Source organism: Chaetodon auriga, chromosome 17 (assembly GCF_051107435.1).
Source record: "Chaetodon auriga isolate fChaAug3 chromosome 17, fChaAug3.hap1, whole genome shotgun sequence".
Classification (NCBI taxonomy): Eukaryota; Metazoa; Chordata; class Actinopteri; order Chaetodontiformes; family Chaetodontidae; genus Chaetodon; species Chaetodon auriga.
The window spans coordinates 11366910-11391696 of record NC_135090.1 but is presented as its reverse complement, the minus strand read 5'-3'; the positions used below and the strand labels follow the sequence as shown (position 1 = coordinate 11391696).

General features: G+C 42.0%; 2 protein-coding genes across 2 annotated transcripts in view; one reads left to right on the top strand and one right to left on the bottom strand.

The window, feature by feature from the left end:
- Positions 1-147: 147 nt before the first annotated feature.
- LOC143335797 (interleukin-6-like) lies at positions 148-2353 on the bottom strand. The gene is made up of 5 exons (XM_076755437.1): positions 2279-2353; positions 2011-2189; positions 1784-1882; positions 1549-1692; positions 148-379 (listed from the first exon to the last, which is right to left on the bottom strand). The coding sequence occupies exons 1-5, from the start codon at positions 2292-2294 to the stop codon at positions 149-151; spliced, it is 669 nt and encodes a 222-aa protein (XP_076611552.1). The 5' UTR covers positions 2295-2353; the 3' UTR covers position 148.
- Positions 2354-13422: 11069 nt separating this feature from the next.
- Positions 13423-24787, top strand: part of rapgef5a (Rap guanine nucleotide exchange factor (GEF) 5a) — a 46123-nt gene continuing 34758 nt past the window's right edge. Inside the window, exons 1-3 of the mRNA XM_076753956.1 lie at positions 13423-13797; positions 22320-22370; positions 24287-24393. Coding sequence (XP_076610071.1) covers positions 13654-13797; positions 22320-22370; positions 24287-24393 — 302 coding nt within the window. The 5' untranslated portion in view covers positions 13423-13653. The remainder of the gene's footprint in view (positions 13798-22319; positions 22371-24286; positions 24394-24787) is intronic.

Below are 24787 nucleotides of genomic sequence, written 5' to 3'. Positions count from 1 at the left end.
TTGGAGCCCTGAGGCCTTAAACATTTGCACAATCATAGATTGCTATAGACCCACTCAGTGCACTAAGAACATGCACTTTCATGATATCCCCCTTAACACCACCCAGTGTCCCTGAGGTATTCCTTCATAACCCAAACCTTTCATCTTTTTAAATTTTGGTAATAGGCTGACTGGTGAGTACCAGGTCCCTGTTACTTCCCCTGGACATCTCCCTTTTCCTCAGCTCTCTCTTGCAGTAGATGAGGAACTGGCAGAACCTGTTGAGGATGGCGTGTGCGGTCATCTTTCTGCTGAACATGTTGGGGCTGTCGATGTTCCTCAGCAGCCGCTCACTCTCCTGGCTGCTGGTGACCGCTGTAACCCGCTCAGGGTGCCTCATCTGTGGGGCAGAAGTGACAGCGGTATAATATGATTATGTATGCTATATCGTGATAATAAACCTCAGATGTAACTGTAGTAAGTACATTGACTCTAGTACTGAGCTTAAGTACAGCTTAGGGGTACTTTGATATTTCCTTTTTGTTTCAGAAGGTAATGCTGTAGTTATCTCAGCCAGTTGTGAGCCTGTAGGACACCATCGTTTGGTTGAGTGTGTATGTGTGTCTGTGTGCCCCAAAACTTTTCATGCTTGCACTGATTCTCAATTTTTGAAAAAACTACTTACTCTGTTACTTTACAGGTTACATGCAAAACTCATGAGGAGTGTATAAAGTACCAATCAGTACACAAACCCACTGTTTTTTGCACTATTGTTATCTATGTTAATACATGCTCACGTTATCCATTACATCTTGTGCGATATTAAATTTATTGCATATCTTGTTCAACTGTGCTGCAGCACTGTATTTATTATCCATGTTGGCAACAGTATTTTTTAGAAACTACATATTATACATATACATACACTAGTGCAAGTCAATGTTCTCTTAATGCAACAGTATTTCTCAAGTACAGTTTTAACATATGGCATTGGTAGTTTTTCTCATAAGAATACTGGCGATAGTATCTTTACAGACAGTAGTATTTTTTATGGAAATTAGTGTTAATGTTCATTTACATAGTTGATTTTTTGTTCTTTATTCTATTTATCTTGACCCTTCTGTGCCACTGTTTTTACTTTTTTTAACACTCACTGGCTGTAACGACTTAATTTCCCCAGTTTGGGATCAATAAAGTCTTATCTTATCAAAAAAGTCTAATTAATTCCACCTTGGCAAGGTACAATTGCAAAATGCAGCTTACACAGTAATGCATCAGCGACAATCCAATACTGTCTTACACTAACAGGAGAGGGAACTTTTACTGCTACTAGAGTATTTTTACAATGTGGTATTGCTGCTTTTACTTTAATGAAGGATCTACATACTTCTTCCACCACTGAACACAATAAAGATGATGAAAAAGCCACCCAGATGAAAAGTGATTACATGGCAAGGCTGATACAAAGGGCACTTGAGTGCATTGAGACAACAAATATTTATATATTCTTTTTAGTATTTTTTTTTCCTGCTCAGTCAGAAAGAAAAGCCTGCAGCATCTCAGACGCACCTTTTGCCGAATCAGGCCGATAACCACGCTGCTGTAGTGTCTGATATCTGAGGGGAACGTGCTGCTGGGGTACACCTTCTCAACATGCTGGAGAAGAGCTGTGAAGGTAAGCAGGCCGTCCACCAACCTGTGGAGACAATCCTCCTGCAGAGGGAGAAGACAATCACTGTCACATGATCCCCACCAGGCTGTTCTTTTATCGGTCAACAGGTCGACAAAGGAGGAGGCACACTACCTTGCTGAAGTTGGATTTAGGACACCTCTCTGGAAGCGAGGAGATTTGGTAGTTGTCCAGAAAATCATAGGCCAAGTTGTTGTGGAATTCATCTTCAAACTGATGGAGAAAGAGAAGTTATGGGGATCCTGAGCGCAACTTATGTACACATGTAGACACCAGTCAGCCCTCGCAACTGCAAAAAATATACCGCACTTCAAGGAAATCCCTGCTGATAAAGTGCTCACCTGCATCTGGTGGCGAGTGGTCACGCCAAGGACTGAATCCCACACATCTCTCTCCGGGTAAAGGGGCGCCTCCTCCTCACCTGAGGTGTCATCTGCCGGGCTGTCAGTGAGCGCCTCCTCCACCGGAGCTCCGGGAGCGCACTGCAGCAGAGCGGCCAGCATCACCGCAGAGAGCACGTCTGTGAAAGGGAAAGCATGAATGACTGAGTGAATGAAAAAGAGGAAGAAACGCAGGAAGCGTGCGCACCACAGGCTGCAAATCACTTACTGAGTTTAGAGGGCATGCTGCGCTGCTGGGAAGCACTTGTTGAGTTTCGACTGATGCTGAGGTGCTGTCAAGGCCAGAGGCTGTTGTCTTTTGGATGGGCTGTCATTTTATATGCTTCAGACTGGAGGGATTTCCCAACACCTCTCTGCCACAGGCAGGCACGGAATTGAAGTTTTGCGTCAAGCATCCGGGCCAGCATCCGTCAGCGGTTGATGGTGATTTTGGTGAAGATAGCGGGAGTATCCATCCTCAAAAAGAATCAAAAAGAGCCGAAACTGAGCGCGAAAGCTGGCTTGATTCTGATGCCTCCAGTTTAGATTAAAGGGTGAACATAAAATTCAAAATATTTCAATAACTTAATATAAATTAACGTATAATAATATAAACGTTATTTATATTGTTTGCCCCCCCCCCCCCCCAACACACACACACACACACACACACACACACACACACACACACACACACTTGGCTATCCACATAATTGTGAAAAAATCCCTTTGATATTTTCAGCCAAATAATTTAAAGGGAAAATCCAGTCCAAACCATATATTTGCATGGCTGTAATTTTAGAATCATTGTAGATGAAATGAACAAAGGACATCCAGTGATGAGAAGTCACATTTACGGTCGAGTTTTAACATTTTGATTGCCTATCCCGGTTGACTTCCTAGAGTATTTCCATAAGTCTTTCCCAATATTAGCAACACTTGTGTAAGATGCTCTTCCCCTCACATGACCAGCTGAAGGATCAATAGGCCTATCTGTCACACTTTGGCATCAAATGGGCATTTCTAGTATTCTAGTATTGTATCTGAAGGATGTGTTAAGTTTCACTGGTGCATGCAATCAGTGAATTTCCTGTTGTTTCCTCACACTGATGTTGTGTTATCCTGTTCCTGTTCCGATTTTAGTCATGAAGTTGGATTCATCCATGTATGAGTTTGATCGCTGACCTGTTCCACACCTTTGAAGAGATGAGAGAATGGGGTCATGCTTTTTAAAACCGTATCCTCGTCACAAAGCCTGTAAGAATATAACTGACAACAGTGAACAATGAACAATAAACTGATGGCAGAGAGAAATGTGACCCGATCCTCATCACTGGTATACTCTCCGGTCAGCGTACCCGTCAGCTTGGATAGTTCACCCGGATGTTTTCAGCATGATGGTGCTCCAAATATAGTTTATTTTTCCAAGTTAGTGATAATGGCTTTTGACCTTGACCCCAGCAAATGTTTTAAAGAGTTTACCAGTTTGTAATTTTCTACACTATGACATCAAGTTTTTTAGCTTCACCCAGGGTGATCTCAGAACGTCATAATACATCAGGCTGTATTTATTGAAGGCTTTGTACTTTTAACCATCCACTTGAGTGCCTGGAAAAGGGTTTCATGTGCTAAATCCTACCAATGGTTTAGTTTAACTCCCCCTTCTGCTCTCTACCATCACCACCAGTGCCCCCAGGGACACCAACCACTGGGCCGCTCCTACAGCTTCTTTTTTTGTGTGTGTCTTTTATTTTTTGTCTTTTTAATGTTTTCTGTGGGCCCGGAGGAGCTTAGTCAGATCTGAAAATCACTTGAGTAATCTTGAGCTAAAGCAAACATGGAAACATTTGCTGGCCTGCAGAAAATGCAAAAACGTGTTAAATCACACAGCAGTCCGTCATCATTAGATGACACCTAGATACTGAGCTCATTCATGTAATGTCCAAAAGAATGAAATACTCCCCAGGAAATTTTCTTATTTTATACAGGAACACTGTCCGCTTTGTCAGGCAGTTAAATTTGTCCTGCTGATTTGGTAGAGAAGCTCACTCTGAAATTATACATTAGGTTCTTGCTCATGATTCCATAAAACACCACACAGATCAGTTGAAAAACACAGACTGGCATATTTTATTATGGCTATGACATTTCAGGTTGCATACAGTTTTAATTTTAGATATTCAAAAGAAAAAGACAGGTTAAGCATGTTGTGAACATCTAAAGAAGAACTTTCTCATTTTGTAACTGCAGCTACATTTTGCAAGTGACAGAACATTCATATTTCATCATTGGGTTTTGTAATCTGTATTCCTGTCAATAATATAAGTTAGCATTTCTACATTATATCTGGTGTTTTCCCTAATACCTGTGATAATACCTCTGCCTAAACCTTAATTTAGAAAAACTGTAAAACAAGGGAAATTTTACTCCATAATGGATCGATAGTCATCAGCTTTCTATATATTCTGTTTCAGCTGAGCTGTTGACACCATCTGCATCAAAGGTGGTGAGAGATTGTTTTCAGAGCTGGAATTCTAGATTTGATACTTTCGTTATGTTTTCTTCGACAGATTACGTTGTATCGTTCACAAACTACATGCTGGGGCACCACAAGGCGCAATTCTAGGCCCGCTGATATTTCCCCCATATAAATGCTTCCTCTCACTAAAAAGTCCTATGCCTCAGTTACTGGATATTTTGTCAAATACCCCTCCAAATGTTGATAACTATTTCCATAGTTACTCTATCAAAAAAGATACTTAATTTTAACACTAATTAGGAAATATTAGAATGCTAACATGATAAATTAATATGATAAACATAATAAACATTGCCGTATATCTGCCAAACATCATCATTTTAGCATTGCCATTGTGAGCACTTTGGCATGCTGATGTTAGCATGAAGTTCAAAGCATGGCTGTGCTTCTGTACAGTGTCACAGAGATGCCAACTGTGGACACTTCTTTGGATAGCTCACAATATTTTGGGTTCCTGTACATTGTAATTAGGGCAAGAACAATGTAGCTTTATTTACTAGCTTCTTGTAAGGTCCTCCTGTCATTTTGGGCCAGAGGAGGAGGATTACTTTGTGTTTCTTCCATTTTTAATCAGAGTGTTTCTTGTTTCCACTGAGGATGTAAGATTGGTGTTTTGTTTTGTTCTTGTTTAACTTTCATTTATGGTGTTCGTAAACAAGAATTTGAAGATTCTGTCTGAGTCTGCAGAGATGCACAAATGTGATTCTGACTTTTGCTATGCATCCTTCATGAGTTCATCTTCCATGACAAAAAGCATGCTGATATCCAGCATATTCTACAGTGTGTCATCATTCTGTGAAACTTGGCTGGAATATGACGTTCAAAATTTGACCCCCAACCCAGATATGAACTTCCTGCTTCATATGCATCATATGTCAGTTACTCACACTCTTACACCTCGAAACACACATTGTTTTCTTTTAATCACTTAAAACTGAATGAAAGGGAACAAGTGCCCACAAAAGGCTTGTTAATACCCAGCTCCATCTAACTCATTTCCTTTTCTTGAAACATTGAAAGAAAAGTTTCCTCCCTTCACCAACTATCAGTTGTGTTTTCACAACTTTCTGTCTTTCTTCATATTTTCCTTTTAAATAATAACTTGCAACTATCTTGCTTCAGTTCAGTGCCATCGTATGTGATCATTAGTGCTTTGCCCCACAGGCTCTGTGACATACTTTGTAATCAAAATATTTTGCTCTTTATAATTCCCCATGCTTCTATTTTTGATATATAACTTTCCCTCTGTCTGTCGGTATTACTCATGGGGAATCAAACTGGAGAACTCCCAAATTGGGTCAAAAAAAAAAAAGGCAGCCTGCATACTAGCCGATGCTGGATCTGCTCTACAGTGGATGTCGTAAGAATGGGTTTGTGTCCGCTTTTGATCGGGGAGTGTTTTTGTACTTCCAGTGGACAGTTTGACTCTTTAGAATAGCTCAGCGGTTGCAGGGTGGCGTCTTAATGGGAAGTGCTGATCTGGGACATTCTCCTCCCTGCTAAAGACTTCAATACACGCTTCCAGTTTTTGCTTTGTGGACATGCAGTTTTGACTAATCCCTCTATTCCAGTTCTGAACAGTTATTGCATTGAGATGCATTTCATTTTTTATGTGTGATGATTGCCCTCAGTTTTCTGGTGAAAGCAGTAGCTCTGACTCTCAAAGTGAGCTGCTCTAAGAAAACACATGAAGAAATATGTTCATGTTTTGTCCAAAATGAAAATAGCCAACATCTGCTTTTTTGTTACATAATCATGCATTGGAAGAATATTGTAAATTTAACAACACAGCAATACAGAAGATGAGTGTCAAAAGTCACAAAGTGGTGCACAAACCAACTTCACCTTCAGGTCCAAACTGAGTTGAGCTCTTTATCAGCTGTTTTACCAAGGCCGTGTATAAAGTTTGAAAACTTGATTTTTAAGCCAACGTGAATGAGCTGCTGAGGCAGGCGGCTACATGCAGGGACAATCCCATCATGAATATTAGCAAATTCTAACTCATATGTGTTAAAACAGTAGAACATTATAACTCATATAAGGCCAAACAGAGCGTTATAACTCATGTTAGTTGCAGCATTAGAATACTTTAACTCATATGCCAGTGAACTGGTTTCACCTCATTCAGGTTGTGGTGGGGGGGTTATTATTCAGCATATTTGCACCATGACAATCAGTAACTAGTTTCCTCTTGCTCTACAGTTTTTGTTCCTCTCGTGTTTCTACTGAAATTCTTAGGATTAAAAAAAGGGTGATGATGGTGTAACTCTCCAACCCCCCAGCATACGTTTTAACTTTATTTCATGTGCATCAGCTGTGTTCAAGATAATCATACATTGCCAATAACCTCATGGCTGCCCAAAGAAAAGGGTAGGACCCATCAAACGTCCCCTCTGGCCTTTCCCCATGAGCTCCAGCCTCTTCAAAGACTATCCAATCTTATTTCCGCCACAAGAACGGAAAAATCTAGTATCTAAATTACTCAGATCCTCATTTTATTCTTTCATTATCAATGATACCCAAATTCAGGGAAATTCAGTTTGCTTCTCCTGTTGTGTTAGTTTTACTATGAACACTGACCAGTGTCAAGGTCTGTGTATAGATGTGTATTCTTTTGTAAAGCCAGTTTAGTACCACTATATGCTCTGTGTATGTTCTACTATATGCAGTGTCTTATATCTCACACAATATGGTACAGTGTGTGATGGTATGTACAAAAAAAGCTCATGTGATACAAAGCTAACACACAATATGTGTTTAAACCTTTAAAATAACCCTCCCAAACAATGTACACAAATATTCTCATATAGGAAAATGGGTGGTTGGTGGTATGGATGAAACCTTATATCAGAGTTTACGCAATTGTATTTGACATTATTAATATAAATCATGATAGTGCACGTTTTCTAGGAACTCAACTGTGAAACCGCTTACAGTAATAACGGAAATGTCTCTCTTGGGCTAATGCAGGAACCCTGTCAAAGCCTGACAACGTACTTCACCACGTCGATGCAGAAATCCTGAATTTCCAATATTACCATAAGGCAGTCCTGCTCACTGATTTGCAACATTATCTGCAATGGCTAAATACGAATGTTGCCCCCATGTTCTCATGAAGTCCAGTAAAACCAGAACCTCTCCACTGTTTTTTTTGTGACACTGGCTGCACTACAACACAATTAATTCAGAAGTCAGTTTTTCAGTTTCACAAAATTACCTAATAACGCTGGACCCACATTTGATATTGCTTTTCAGCAGTGTAAATTCCCCAACAAATGTATACATGCTGTATTACCAAAACTAATTGACATGCAGTCAACCGGGGACTTTTGGGCCCCCTTGGGGTCTGGGTCTCTGTAATCCAATTCTGGTTATTACACTAAAGATACAGAAGTTATTTAATAGAGGTACAGCTTTGAGAAGTAAACTGATGGACTAAATAATTACCTGAAGGATCAAACTAGTAAGTTTGACTTTTTGTCAATAGAAATATGACTTCAATTATTATTTTTAAATAAATAATCTTTTAATTTGTCTCCCTTTGGTTTCTTTTGATGATATGTTTGCCTTATTGGTACATGCGGATTGCAATGCAAAAATTCTGCAGTGTAATCAATGGGAAAGTTCGCTTGTGTACTTCTGCAATAAGACATAAAAATGGATGACTTTTTGTCATATGAGTAACCAGATTCAGATGCACCCTGTCATCAAAACAGATGTGGACAATAAAAAAAATGAAAATCTGATGTGCAATCAAAATATTTAGTGTAACGTACAATTGCACGTACCTCTCTTTGGTTGAAAGTGGAACTGGACGATTGAATCCCCATGTTTCTCACGGGATAAAAACAGTGCTGTTTCTGTTTTCAGATAAAAGACTCTGAGTGCAGGATGTGAGCACTGGCTTCTGTCCAACCTGCCCCCAGTTGCTCTCCTGTGCATAACACTGTCTGATCTTAAAAACCCTGAATTGCTCAAAGCCTGTACCCAGAGTCAGCCTTTAAAATCACCCAAGTGTTTATGATTTGTACTTATCAAAGTGATGTCTGAAGAGGTTGAAATAAAGTCCATCATTGACCTCTGTTCAGTCTGTAGTTCGCCATGGTCACTGCTAGATGGCAATCACGCAGCATCTATGATGAGAGGCACGCTCAGTCCTCTCTGACGTCTGCAGGCGACAGTATGGAAAGGACTGTTCTGTGCTTTGCCCACTCACCACAACAATAACATATCACCCTCAGGGCCTGTGTGAGCATGGAAGTGTGTGTTTGGACTTAAGTTTGAGCATATGGACGAATGAGTGATCATGCACGAGCAGGCTTCTGTGAATGAACGTTAAGTCTTCATCACCTAATGGCTTTTTAATTGTCTCAGCAGGAATGGATCACTGTCGCCCTTAAGTCCATGAAGAGTTTCTACCATATGTGTATGAAAGTCAAAACATTTGGAGTCTCATCATATTTTGCCCTCAGTGCAGGTTCATATCATGTTTCACTTCAAGCACTAAAATGTAATGACCCTGCATCCAAACAAGACTATGAGTCTACAGTCACGCTCGCGGTTCTCTGAGGCTGCACTGTGGGACAGTGGTGCTTTGAGCTAAATGCTAATGTGCTAACATGCTCACACTGAATATCCTAACATGCTGATGTTTAGAAGGTTGAAGCTGGAAATGTTCACAATCTTAGTTTAGTGCATTAGCGTGCTAACATTTGCTAATTAGCACTGAACACAAAGTAGAGCTGAGGAGGCTGAGAGAAGTTATTAGGATTCATCCTCTGGGATCATGAGTGTTTGCACAAAACTTCAAAGCAGTGCATTCAATAGCTGTTTGGCTATTTCAGCCTGGGCCAAAGTGGTGGACAGACCAGCTAGCTAGTGAGGCTAAAAAAGTATTTTATGATGTCTGTCATGCACCAAAGGTCAGTGCAGTTACTTAAAGTGCACAGAGCAGTGTCGGCTCTTTCACAGCGCGAGCCTTTTGTTCTTTTATACATGACCTTCTCTGTCATATTGTGTTACAGTTTCTAGCTCATTTTAATATGGCAGTCCTCATTTTTCCCCCTTCTGATTCTGCTGTCTTCTTGTTCACGCTCAGTCTCTCTTTTCCTGTCTTTTCATCGCCGCCCAGCTGGTTTCTCATCCCGTTCCCATCCCTCCTCCTCCTGTCCTTCACTCTCTCCACTCCTCTTCATCCTCCTCTTCCCTTTATGTCTATTTCTCAGGCCACTGTGTTCTTGCCTCTTCTTCCTCCTTCTTCCACAGACGGGGAGCTCCATAAGAGACGAGAGGAATTGTATCTCCGCTCGGTTCGCCACAGGCACTCCTCAATATTTAATCAGGAGTGCATTTGTTTGAAGACAGCTCTGAATGTGTGTGAGTGAGTGATAAAGAGCGATGTCTGACCATGGGTGTGTGTGGATACTGTATTTGTATGCAGGAGCCAGGCAGAGAGAAGTGTGTATATTTGTGTGCTTGGTGACAGTTTTGGGATGAAAGGCTTTCTCCAGTCCTATGGTAATTGGTTTACTATCTCGCTCTCCCTGCTTCGGCCCCCTTGTTCCCCTCACACTTTCCTTCCCCATCTCCTCCTTTAGTCCACTTCCCCTCCCCCTATTATCCATTCTTCTCCCCGTGCATCATCATGCAACCCCCCTGTACTGTGCAGTACTGTATGTGCACTACTATGTGGGGCTCATTCATTCAAATGATGTACAATCAGGTTTGTTTGATTTTGCTGTGTGTGCATATGTGATGGTATGTGCATCAGCGGCTGGTTTCAGTGGTCCTCAGGGACCGCAGAGCAGCATATTTCATCATCCTCCAGACTCGGCACAAGAAAGCCCAAAGTCCCCTTCTCTTCTTTTGCTTCTTCAGCAATTCAGCTCAGACTGAGTATTTTCCTGATTTCCTTCTTTCACTTTCAGGCGGCTGCATGTGCTGTAAGTCTAAATATGACTTTTGCTGCTTTTTGCCAGATTTACCGTAGAGCTATTGAAGTTGCTGATCATGTGCTGCACACTGACTTCAAAAAAATTAGCTCCTGGGTTTCACCTCAGCCTTGTCCAATGTGACACAAACACACGCGCAACTGTACGATGCCACTTTTCTGGAATTATGTTAAAATGTTCACCGGCTTTGTGTATTCTAGTGATGCAGAATCTTCAGCGGCATCTCTGGCATAGTTTCCTAAAGCAGTAAAATCTCGTCCTCACAGCTGACCGTAGTTTCATGGCTTCTCCTTCCGCACTGCCCACCAAATCTCTGAAGGCAGCTATCTGAACAATGATCTAAATGAAAGGCTGATTGGTCTGCGCTCTCAGTAATTGTGTTTTGTTCTCCTTTAGCACTTTGGCAGATTATGGCACACATGAGGCCAGACAGGAGATTTTGTTTTCTGCTGCTGAGTCAATCACAAACACAAACAGTTCAATTTAGGACAATTGTTTGTAATTTACAGTTTAACTAACTGATGTCAAGGCTGCTTTTTGACAGTCTGTGTCTCTCCACAGAGCACGTGCTGTCTGCAACAGCGACTGAGTAAAACTGTTCCATCTCACCTTGATACTAAACCTCTGGGCCCTGAAAACCCATTTTCTTAATCAGAGTCTTACTATGAGCAATGGGACCCCACATGAACACATGGTTTACGAGCAGTTTTGGTTGTTCCACATGAGAGCTCGCTGCCTTTCGGTTTTTGTACGTACTTTTCTCACTGGTTTGAGGTGGGCAGAGATGTATTTCCATCCGCCAATCAGGATTTGTTTGCTCATATTGCCAGCAGTGCCATTCAAATCTTTACCCCATGCCCACACATTGACTATGTGGGCGTGGGGTAAAGAAAATTAGCTGAACTTTTGAGTGTTTAATAAATAATAAAATCTAAGCTTCTCCTTTGATTGTCACCGATTTAGTCATGAAGATTTACCCACAGCACCTTCTTGACATTTTCACCTCAACATCATAAACAAAGAGAAAAACTTGACTACTTGTCTACTTTCGATATCCATTGTGAGATAACGACACAACCACAGAAACTTATGTCGAAGGCCGAAAGCCCAAGAAAGTGTTTACTGTCACCCTTATATCAGTTTCACTGTCATGCAGCATCTGAGTCTGATAACTCAGATTGAATAATATAGCAGGGTGAATGCAGAGTGAAATTTCTTTACTAGATTTTGTTAGTGTGTAATGTCAGGAGAGCAATGGAGACAAAATTAGTCTTAAATGTGTGTCTGTGTTGAGCGTTGTGGAGCACATCACTGTTCCTTTCCCTCATATGAGTCTGGATTCAGACTTGAGTTTAACATGTTGGTGGAGTTTTGTTCTAAACAAAAAGAAACAGTTTTTCCTCAGACATGTGTGTGTGTGTGTGTGTGTGTGTGCGTCATCCAGCAGCCGAACGGTATGTATGCCGGCCCATTTCCTCTAACAGCGATGGTGTGGGTATAATCTGAGTCCCTGAAAGGGGCCAATTATCCCAGATTACAAGTCCTATCAGGAAAGCGGACACGACATCTGAGTTATACAACTAAACCCACTGCACTCAAGCTGAACTCTGCTCAGATTTATGTCCTCTTGAGTATCGTGCTCACATCCACTCGGATCTGCTGAATTCAAATTATCTTTCGGATCATATTCACTTGAAATCTTTAATAAAATGTGATGCACTTTACTTCCCAAGTGAAGAACTGCGTGAGAGGGTTGAATTCTTCGTCAAGCCAGTGAATTTCTGTCGAATAAGAGCTTCTTGTTATAATGCAAGGAAAGTGCATCCACTTTACGGTTGCTTTCAGATTAAAAGCAAGAAGTTTTTATGTTTACTGCTCTTAAAAACATTTTGTCTGCTGCAGAGGGCATCAGCCCTTTCCTGTCCTATCCGGCCATATCGCCGGGCTCATTTTGTAGGACACAAGAAGAATATAAACTTGGTACTTTGTAGTTGCAACTTTGGAAGCTAGTTAAAAATCCCTTTTCATTCTGCAGTGGACAGAATGGTTTTTCATCCAGATCCAGTGCTGTTAAATGACACTCTGGCTTTCTCAAAGATTGCTGGGTAAAACATATACTTAGCTCTGTGGCTCAAATGTAATGTTCATACTAGAGCCTCGACGATATTTAGATTTTTGATTGTTAGCATGAGCAAACACTGCTGATGAGGATCCCATAAATTTGGTTTTAAAATGCAGCTGATTAGAGACCTGAGGAGACTCTTCTGTCAGATAATCATTTTCCAATCATGTGCACCAGGTGCCAGATATGTGTGATAATATTGCACGAGTTTAAAAGTAGTGCCTGATCGAGACTTTCAGTGTCTCGTCTTCAACCGCCCGCAGCAATGGAGGTCTGAGAGCCTCTCATGTTGCAGCTCACCTGCCTTCTGCCTGGGGTTAAACTGGAACGCAAAGCTCAAGGCTCCACAGCATTCTCACGCGGTCAGGACAAAACACAGCTCCAAACTTAAAAAAAAGAGGCTTCGCCACGTACCACATTCACCCTCCCACACACTGATACACAATCCATGGCTTCTCCTTGTTTACCTATGGAAATCTGAGCCAGGTAATGTGATGACGTAGCCCTACGGAGTGCCTCCTGCTTCTTTCACCCTCCCCCCTCAGGCTATTATCTTTAGCATCGAAATTAATTTACAACGTGTGACTAAAGTAAACATTTAAATGATACTGAAATGTGAACTGCACCAGCGCAACAGTTCAACTGTTTGTCGTTTGTCAGACGATGGTGTGAAAGGTAGAAGTGATGCAATGTTTCTATGCACCTGTGATCCCCCCCCTCCCAACACGCACACATCCACACATCAACCTGGCAGTGCTGTGGAGTAGGACGCGCGAGCCATTGGGTGGAGCAGCAGCGTCGCGTGCTGCGGAATACATTCAGTAGGTCGCTATGCGCGGTTTGGTTGCAGATGCAGGTCGCGGAGTGTGAGCGCGAGGCGGGGGGAAATGGCGAACGGGCGCGGGCGGCGGTGCGCCTCGTGAGGATACAGTAGACACCCGGAGAGGAGGCAGGCGGCAGCTCGAGGACAGACAGGAGAAGGAAAGGGAACCATGGAGGACTCCGAGCCCACAGAGGACGGCTTGCTCGCGGGCTTGCGATGGAACAGGAGCGCACGAGACCAGGCTCAGCTCAAACACAAAATCCGAGATCTGCCAGGGCTACTCAAGCACGGGCTGCACCTGCGGAAGAAGAGCGTGAGTATTTCGGACCGACCGCGGACTGACTGTCCGTCCTTCCGTGTTTTGTTTGGTGAACGTTAGCAACGGTTGACGCCTTACGCCTTTCAAACCGTCAGTTTTCCCGACACCACTCCGTGCTGCGTTTCGTAACCCCTGTCACGACTCAGGTGTTTTCATTTTGTCACGAGCATTACTGTCGCAGAGGCTCTGTGTGTGTGTGTGTGTGTGTGTGTGTTTGCGCGCGCGCGCGCGTGTAGCCTATATGCTACATCCATAATAACCATTTGCTGTTGGACATCATACCTTCACACTCCGGTAGTCAAGGCGACACTATCACCCCCTCCACCCCCCCACAGATTCATCACATACACATACTTGCATAGGCGTACACTAAGAAATACACACACACACACACACACACACACACACACACACACACACACACACGACTATTTTCATTATTGATTAATCCGTCAGTTGGTTTGTCTGTACAATGTGGAAATGGCCATAAAAAATGCCCATCACAAGTTCTGAGAGGTGACTTTGAATGTCTTGCTTTTCCCGTCCAACCATCCACAACTCAAACATATTCAGTGTAAGATGATAGAAAACAGAGAAAAACAGCAAATGTGCACATTCGAGAAGCTGGATCTAGCAAATATTTGACATTTCTGTTTGATTAAACGACTACAATGTTGAAACGATTTTCAAAATGGTTTTGGATTAATTTTTGGTTAATCAGCAAATTGGTTATTTAACTAATTGTTTCAGCTCAGTTCTCTAGTAAATAGGCTAAACTAATAAATAAATTCCCTTTTATCAGTATAATAACATTCCCAGTCCAAATGGGGCAAATTTGTAGATCAGCCCATCTAAAATTCATCTCATGGGTCCTCTGGTTCTGTTTTGTGATGATCGGTCTGCTAAGCAGTAAATGTGTGTGACTCGGTGTGCCCTGATGTGGAACGAACACACCTGACAAGCCAAATATATCTGCTCCAAGTGTCAGCTCCGCTCATCTTCATCGTCAGTGGCAGCCAGGAGAAAACATGTCCCTGATTCCCTCTGTGGGAATCAGACTTGCAGTCCCACTGGTGCCACATGTGATAAAGACATGCAACATTTGCAGTCTAAAGCCACTTTTGACGGTGGAGATGAACAGTCTGTGTCATGTTACATCTTGTTATTATCAGTGATGTTTTGAGGACTTAGATTTTGAGGCTGTTCCTGTCATCTGTCTGATTAATACGATCCAGTTCTCTTGCGGTGAAAAATCAATGATCTGAAATCCTGTAATGAATTTCGGAACAGAATCCGGTCCAGACAAAGACGTTATAATGAAACCATAAAGAATGGGTGAATATGGATTTGTTCAGTGGCAGACTGTTTCATGCACTGTATCATCCTTGTGTTATTGTTCATTGCCTGTGATTGAACTGAAGTTTTCCCTCTTCTGTCTGTGTGTGTGGGTGAGTGTGATGAGGCGAGGGTAAGTAGTGTAAAGGTATGGCTGTTTTGTGCAGACTGGTTCTCTCTAGACACTGGCAGTTGGCTATGCTTCACCTGGCGCATGCACCCTCCTCCAGACACACTTGTTTGTATATGGCCATATAAATTCTCCAAAAAAGATTTGAGAGAGGAACTACCACGCTGTGTTTTTGCACTGCTCTACGGTAGATCTGAATCATCCCAATAGCTCACAGGTGGACACCTCTGCATCTTTTTTTGTGGATCCATTCAGAATCCTTAGCTGTATTTTCTTTGATGTTCTAATATTTTAGGTCTGTTAAAGTGCAAAACATATGACAGGGCAGTTTTTCCACATTTCCTTATGTGATTCTCTGATGTTTGCTGAAACTAAACTAATCTGTTGTAAAGAGCCATCTGTCACCTTTGGTTCCAGCCTGCAGCAGCCTCACCTTTGACAATCCTGTCTTACATTATTCTCTGTTGTGACTTGCTCTGGTATTCAGTTATTAGTCTTATATTGGCTATGCTATGACAAGAGAAGGGAGATTTGCTTAAAGAAACACTTTACCAACTTTTCAACTTTAATTACACTTGCCAGGGTGCTCCGTCTTGTAGCCGTACAACAGAGGAAAACTGGCTAGTTTTTTTTCCTCCTCCTCCAAACAGTTGACCACAGCTCAGTCAGTTGTTGGATTTAAGTGCCACTTATTGGTCAGCCAAAGTCAGTTAAAAATATGCACGTGAAATGGACCCACTGGTGAGGATGTGCATGCCACATACTCAGGCTGCCATTGCTTTAGCTGGGCTGGAAAGACAGATACTGACAGGTCAAGCTGATAGGTTGTTTTTTTGTTATTGTTGCCCACACAATATCCTGAAGCCAGTATTCTGTGACCATTTTTAATGCAGATTGTCAGTTTTGGTTTGATCTTGCTGCTGACACCAAAGAAGAGGAAGAACCAATGTGTATGGCAGCGTTCCTCTAAGCTGGGCATAGACTGCGTGATTTAAGACGTGTTGTTATTTAATTCCAACCCCGTCTGTACGAGTAAATCATCTGCAATGTAAGACCAAAGCTCACAGTCTAAGTGCTCGGGCTGCATGGTCAAAACGTTTCAGAAAAGGGCTCAGATTGTGCAGTGTATGCCCTGCTTTAGTCAACCAATAAAAACAGACCAATAGAACATTAACGCTGCAAGAAATCCCCAAACATTAGACATAACACCGATTGTAATAATAATGTTCAGTATGTGTGTGTGGCCTGTATGTGCGTATGTGTCGCCACAGTTGCCATTTAATGTGTTGGCATGCTTGATGCAAGCAAAGGAAATGATGCATGTTGAAGGTAGAGGAGATGGAAATGAATTTTACGGCGCAGGTGAATGATGCTATGTCGTGCGCGGTTGCAGCTTCTTTGTCCTTCTTCTAATCAATGGAATGAGTGAAATGAATGGAAATTGTATTTCTGCCCCCACACAGTATCAGATTTTTCATTTTTAAATGAGACATTTAGATGCATATTATTGAAAAAATACACTTGTTGTCAACTCAAACCTTCTTGTGGATAAAACATGAACACAAACATAAACTCACAATACTTAAACTCCTCAACACTGTATATAAATGTGGTGTACAGTATGCTGCTGAAAATGCATAATTCAGGCCGTAAAATGAGATTATCAAAGTCATAATGCAAGCTAACAGACTTTATGATCACTGTCTTAGAGGAGAGCATCTCATTTCTGCATTATACATGAAGCAAAACAGTGGCTTGTGATGTGTTTTTTTTTTTTTTTTTGTCTGCCAGCAATATTTCACATCCATAACTGCATTATACATTGAGATTAGAAAGATGAAAGGCCAAGTGAGGGCTGGAGAGAGAGGGAGAATCAACACACGTTCACACTCGCGGTATAAACCTACACACACATCACCAGAATCACTCTGTGCCTCTGAACTTTATTAAACACTTGAATATGCCTTTCAAGTTAGAAATACACTTTACGTAGATGAAAAAAATATATACACATTGTACAATAATGCAAGTGTATGTATGAAATATATGTGAATGTATGTGAAATGTATGTGTGAAATTAGAAACCGCTGATAATGCATGAAAGACAATGAAGTGGCAAAGAAAAAATGTACAGAAGACCAACATACAACTGAAACGCATCGGGGCCTTTATGCCAGTAACATTGCAATAACCTAAAATAGCGTCTATTAGTATTAAGGCCATTTTAGCTTGAGCATCTCGTGGCCATTCATTCTCATTCAAAATAGTAAATCTTGAGACACGGTCTTTAAAACTGATAACATAAATGAGAATTTGATGTCCACTTTGCTGCATGAGCGTGCTATTTACTCATAGTATTGATTAGATTGATTAAATCTGTTGTCATTATTCATCACAGTTTCCTTAATCCTGAGATGACGTTAACATTTTTAAGATTTTTCCTGTTCATAGGTGACTCAGGAAAATAGTTTATCAACCAATACGCTGCAGTGTTGTTAAGCCAAAGGTCACGTGTGCTGGCAGAATGGCGTGGGCAGACAGGGTGGGTTTCTTAGCAGCTTTACTGTCAATGTGTGTGTGTTCATTGAGCTGTAGCTGCTTTGATGTCTCCATTTTGACTTCCTTGTATGACTGATCTGTCGAGGAGTCGGCAGGAGCTTGTGTGTGTGTGCGTGCGTGTGTGTGTGTGTGTGTGTGAGCATGTGTGTGAGGGGGCTTGCCAAGCATACCGTGCTCTTCACTGTGCTCAGCAATCTAATCTGAGAGTAATCCATTTCTCGCAGATAATGACCTCGCTCTCTGCTGCTCCCTCTCTCTCTCTGTGTACACACTTTGAAGTCATCACACAGATAAGCGTGTCAGCATGTGCTCCCTCTTTACAGCTCTCGTTCCTCCTCATTCATCTCCTCTCCTCTTCCGCTGTCGCTCTCGCTTTTGGCCTCTGGTGTTCTGACAGCGATGGACTGTACACCCATGTTTGTGAGAAACTGAGGCGCAGACAAAGAGATTCACAGGAACATGGCCAGCAGACATTCCTCTCGCCGAGCCATACAGTATGAATGAAACACCTCCTCCAGCGCTGGGTGTGTGTCTTGAGTGCATTTGTGAGAACTGACAGTGGAGAAACAAAGACCTCTCCAGAGATCTGTATTCGCCAGACAGGGAGACAAAGAGATGGAGAGATAAGATAGAGCGACCAAGACAAAAGAGAGAAAGAAGGAGCAAGATGGAGATAGAGAGAGTCAGAAACAATTTATTTAGTCTGTGTGCTTGGCTGGCTGGTGTGCTCTACTTAACCCCCAGTCCAAACACTGCATGTCTTCACAGAGACAAGCGCTGAAAATAAGTTCTCATCTTCAGTGATATGTCAGAGGAGGACGTCCATGCTGAGCTGGCAGTTTTCACCGCCAAAAGCCGAGCTCTTTTGAAAATGTTTTCCAGCGAGGGTAAATCAGGAAGTCCAGCCTGTGTTTTATTGTGAATGAGAACAGCAGTGCTACTGGGAGCAGCAAAGTGTGAACATAAAGGAACAGTTCGACATTTTAGGAAATACAGGAAGGAAGGAAACATAGTATTATATAATAAGGCTAAGCCAGCAGCCAGTTAGCTTAGCTTATCTTAAGACTGAAAACCGGGTAAACAGCTATTCTGGCTCTGGCTGAAGGCTTCCTTCAGTCTCTGCTGTTTTTCTGCCAACCTCACAGCCATGATGAAGTCGCTGCACCCAGCCAAGAAATAGTCCAGCACATAAAATCTCAAATTGTTGTTTTTACGCTCCATTTCATTTTTTGTGCAGAATAAACACAATGCAATTTGTTAATTCATGGGCTTTAGAGGTGCTGGTAGACGGATTTTGTACATGTTGACAGAGCTTTGCTAGCTGTTTCTAGTCTTTATGCTAAGCTAAACTAGTTGACTGCTCGCTGTTGTGCACGTGAGCGTAATCGATTTCCTCCTCTTTCTGTCAGCAAGAAAACAAATATGCCTATTTCCCAAAATGTCAACTATTCCTTTAATGAAGTGAAAGTGAGCTGTGATGGAGCCACTTGATTTGGATAAGGTGTGTTAGCAAATGCGTATGCTCGCTTGCGTGTGTGTGAGACACCCCAGACAGTATCATCGCTCTAATGAGGATCACACGCACACACACCGCTCTACAGCTCTCTAATCATCCCTCTGTTTCATTTTCTTGCAACTCAAAGCCACCGCCATGCATTTCTCTCCCTCTCTGTCTTTGTCTTGCTCACTTTTTCACCATTACAATTAAAATGATCTCTCTGTCTCTCACCGCCTCGTCTCTCTCCCTCTCCATCTGTCATGCTCATATTGCCTCTCATATATTCATAGACTGTTGTGATTTGTTCAGCCTCCCTCTCCTCTTTCTCCTCTTGCATGCTAACTCATTTACGTTTCTTCATCTACGTCCATCTTCCGCAGTTGCTGAGGTGCTTTTCATTTGTTCCTCATTGTATCTCCCTATTCGTCATCATCTGCTGCTTTGTTAATGTCAGCCGGTGAGCAGCGAAGGGCAGCGGTGATTGGCAGTACAGGCCCGGTTTTTTTGTGAAGGTTTCCAGAGGGAATCAAACCCACAACTCTATCAGTGTGATCCTGCTTCACTGCCTCAGCTCATATACCAGTTGCACTCCTATTGCAGGAGGTTCTCATCTGTTTCACTTTAACGAACGCCGGCGACGTGATCGTCATCCTAATACAATTCTACTGTTTGCTCTTTTTTTTATCAGGGATTTTCAAAGCGCAGACCAGTATTTGATATTTTCTCACCCATATTCAGTGATAATGATGCTGTATTGTTCTAAGACTGAGTGCAAATGCAAATGGGGAAATGAGAACTAGACTGCTTAAAAAATCCACAAAATATATTCACCCTCTTGGACTTTTGCATGTTAGGATTTTTTGGCAGTGATCAACAGAAAAATACTCTTAAACAAATCTCTGTAAATCGTCTTTGGCAGCATCGACGGTGTCTGAGTCTGTGTGGATACAGCTTGAAACTGGACATTTTTCCCAATCTTTGCAAAACTGCTCAAGCTGGGCCAAGTTGCATAGACAGCAAATTTAAGGTCCTGCATTAAATCGGCCACTTGACTTGGCCCTTACAGGATTTTATTGTTGTTTTGAAACCCTTTTTGCCTCGGCTTTGTTCTCTCACTGACAAATAAGCCTTCTCCCAAGTCAGCGTTCTCTCGCCGACGGCGGCAAGTTTTTCTCCAGGAATATTCTCCATTTTGCTGTGTCGGTTTTACCCTCTATCTTCAAAGCACCCCAAGGCCCGCTTCAGAAAAGCATCACCTCTGCGTGACTCTGCCATGACCGAGCATTTAGTAAGACGGTCAGAAAGCTCAATTTTTGTCTCGTCAGACCATTGAATCTTCCCTCCAATTTGCAGAGCTCAGCCATAAAACCTGTAGCTCTGTTAGAATGCCTACAGGCCTCTTGATGGCTCCCTCTTTGCATTAACAGTTATTGAGGACGGCTGTACCATATCTTTTGTTTAAAGATTTACTTTAATGTGCTCCATAGTCAGTGCCTTGAAATTTTCATTCCTCTGACTTCGATAAGTCTTTCACATATTTGTTTCAAAGCGGCACATGTCATAGTAGAAAAAGCACAGGTGCAAATAATAAAATAAGCTAAATTCCTTCAGTTTCAGGATCCCTGTATTGTGCATGCTGGTTCATTGTCATATCTTACTGTGACACTTGAATAGAGAAGAGCTGACAAGTGAAAAAGTCTGCTGTGAAAAAGGCTTAATTTCCGTTTTTTTGGTTATATTGTTTTAGCCAAGAAGCCCGCTGTTGGGCCCTGCAGATACATCTGTATTTAACCTAAATGTACTTGTCGCACCTTGATTACACACAGGTGATGTTTGCAATCAAATACAAAGGCTTGGCTGCACCAGTGATGACTTTAGGCATGTCGATGTAAAAGGGATGGATATTTATGCAACCATTCTGTGCTTATGTTTACTTACTTTTAGTTCATTTTGTAGAGATTGTTTCACTTTGATATCAAAAGGCGTTTGTTGATCAGAGTCAGAGAGCCTCTTCAAACCCCTGTGATTCAGCGTTGTAAAACAATAAAACATGAAAACGATTCAGGGAGGTGATGCTTTTATAGGCACTAGAGGATTCCCCGCGTGGGCTGCAAAGTAACAGATTCAACTGTAAGGATATTCATATTTTGAAGTAGTGTAATGAAGTTTTTACAAAATTAATATGGAATGTTGGCCACATTTAACAGTAAAAAACTATTTTCTTCAATAATTATTATCTGAGTTTGAAAATGGAGCTGTGAAGCATTGGAAGCTTTTAAATGAGCAGCAGAGCAGCCAAGACGGGGTGTTACTAAATCACATTACGATGTATTGCACCACAGTGAGATACCAAAACAGATGGCTGCATGTAGTGCTGTTTCCCCTCTACTAGATCTCACACTTACTATCATTTTTAATCTGTTTTATGGCCAGTGTGTCACCACTGTGTCAGTGCTGTCATGTAGCTCCTCTAACGCCATAATAATCCATAAAGATTAAGAGTTTATTTCCTGATAGGGGAAGTAGAGGTGGAGTGGATAGACCCAGGGAAAAGACTACAACATGACAGTAGTAACAGTGATGATGTTTATCTTGTGGTCGAAGGTATAGTGTGAAAGTTGGACTAACAAGTGCATTTTATGGCTGAGGAACTGATAAGTTTATCATCTTTATCATTGTTACTGTTGTACTGCTTCATATTGATGAGTGCTTGAGTGAATGTGTATGTCTGTTAAACCATTTAGGTCAGATAATCAACGCACTCTTTCTACTTTAAAGTGCATGACGTGTGTCACCTGCATTAAAGCACTGAATTTCACCACGAAGCGTGTGTAAGAGCAATGGTTGTTCCTGCTGTTGGTTTAAACAAAACCTGACTAATGTTTTTGAAATGATAAAACTGGTCCATCTCATGTCAGAGTCTTGTTTGTTCAGTATATTTACTGTGTGTGTTGGCTCTGACGGCTTGTGTGTGTGTGTGTTTTGTTTTAACAGCAATCACCTGACACCATCCCCGGACCGAGCACTGGACCTACGGTACATAAGGTAAGGAAACATACACACACATATACACACACACGCAGGTGATGTCATCCTTTTTAGTTTTGCTGTCAAGCCAAAGTGTGTTTGTTTTGCCCCAATACAGATGACATCAGTGGTGATATTACCTTGGGCTTTTTCCAAGCGAGTTTCACCAGCTACACACACGCACACGCACATGCACACACACACACACACCCACACCCACACAGACACACACTCAGAGAGTCTTAATTTGTCATGTATCATCATAATGCGGTTTGACGAATCTTTGAAGACTGCCATTTAAAAAGGCCTCAGGGCTTGTATATCCACCGTGTGCATAGTCTTCTTTGAACGCTGGAAATATTAGCTCAAGAAATAAAAAGTTTCAAAATCTGAAGCTTACATGCTGCTTGTTTATGTGCACATAAAAATCTCTCCGTCTGCGCGGTTGTTTGTCCCACAGCACTGTTGTACTTGTCCTCGCTGGAACATAACATTGATGAGGTACTCAAACTAGTGTGACACAGCAGGAAACTTGGCCATGAGCACCTAAGAAGGAAGATGCTTGCAAAAAGGAGCCTCAAACTTGTTCAGCCAGTATAAATCTCCCAACCTCAGTTTTTGATATTAGCCTGGAACTTGATTGAACCTGGTCACTGAGAGCTGGGCCAATAAATAAACTATGGAGATTAGGTTGTATAATTGGGACAACGAGTTAGTGCTGACTTCTGCCTCTTGACTGTCAAACCTTGTGATCAACAACTTCAAAATTCAAAGTTTGTTTTTTTTTTATCAGCTTGAAAAACCTGTTTCAGCAAAGGTAGGTTGTAAATCATTTGACATTGTCAAAACTTGATCCAATTGCCTGACAAGTAATTTTGTTTTATTGACAACACCCATAACTGAAGAAAATGACAATTAAGACTCAGCAGACCAGTGTGTGAAGATTCATTTGCGGTCTGGCTGTGTGAGCCTGATTGAACCCTGTTCTTTATTTGAAGGGTCACCTTGTTGCCAAACTGATGATCAGTAAGTCTGCTTAGAGGTCAGAAACCTGCTATGTGCTCAGGACACGCTGTCAAACACTGCAGTGCCCAGACAGTGAAGAACATGTTCGTAAAACATTTGCAAAGTCGATTGTTTGAGTATTTTGCATTGTTCACATCCATGTTCATCAGCTGGCAGTCTTCTATCCTGTCTTTAGCTGCCACAGTTCTACAGGCAAGAATAGCATCTGCAAGAATGTGTGTCAGCCACGTGTTTTTGCGGTTGCATGTGCATAACATGCAAACATACCAGAGATCCACACTTAGAAGCGTGACTCCATTGCCACATATACTAGTGGTCAGAAATTCACAGGGTACCTTTAATGGTGCAATACACGGGACCAGTTAGCCAACAAATGCTCTACTATCAAGTTACAGTCACTTCCTGAAGTGCAGTCATTTGCAAAGTCTGTTCCCATGTAGCCACAAAGCTAAGCCACAGAGGCAAAGACAGGATGAAATTTGAGGTTGAGTTGACACTGGAGGGAGTCTCTCATGTTGTAACAAAATGTGAATGGAGCATCATCAGTCATCAAGCCGGCTCTGCTGTGTAGCATGGAGACGTGAATATGAATGGAACAGAACAAGCAGCCCATGTAAACAGCTTAATTGAAATACGGTCTTATTTACCAGAGCGTCAATAGCAGGATTATTGCGGAGCGCGTAGACACAGTCAATGTTTCATTCCTCGGGGGGGAAAGAAATCGAGCTGTCCTTGTGAGCCGGTCAATGACAGCCGCACTAGCTCTCTGCTGTCTTGACAATCGTGTCCGCAATTGTGTTGAGATAAGACTTTTGTCATTTTTGTCACTTTGATAAATTTGTCTCGTTCAGATTTTAAAACAACAGCAAAAATTCATCTTGATGTGTTTTTTTTTCTGTGTGTGTCAGTCTTGTTCGCAGAGTTTTCCGTGTGCTGGTCGGACCGTGAGGAATGCCTTCCTCTCTCATGGACCATACCCAGCTAAAGACAAGATACACCTGGCCAGAATCATACGGTACACTTGTCTCTGCATTTGTTTGGTTATCTGTGCAGGGCTGAATCGATGTGTCCGGTGAAGCATATACAGTGACTCACCAGTCACTGTTGAGCCCCTTCCTGATTGGCCAGTCATGTTGTTAATGCAGTAAGATGAGCAAAACGTGACGTAGACATCATGTAGCAGAGCACACGATGGACGGGGAATACATGCTCTCTCATGAATATACTGTACATACGGTACATACAGATGCATGCATAAACCATTTGAACATCTGGACACAAATATAAATAGACGCTCTTAAACGTCATTGGACACATACCCACACAAATGCACGCCCACACACATACATAAGGAGTCTATCCTGGGGGAAAAGCAGACGGAAAGTATTCAGTGTTTCAGAGGAAAAGGC

Bases quoted from the DNA above. Each gene is read 5' to 3' on its own strand.
- LOC143335797 (XM_076755437.1), bottom strand. The intron at 1,693-1,783 runs GTAGTGTGCCTC...CTCCCTCTGCAG, and splicing joins CTAAATCCAACTTCAGCAAG to GAGGATTGTCTCCACAGGTT. The intron at 380-1,548 runs GTGCGTCTGAGA...TCTGCCCCACAG, and splicing joins TCGGCCTGATTCGGCAAAAG to ATGAGGCACCCTGAGCGGGT.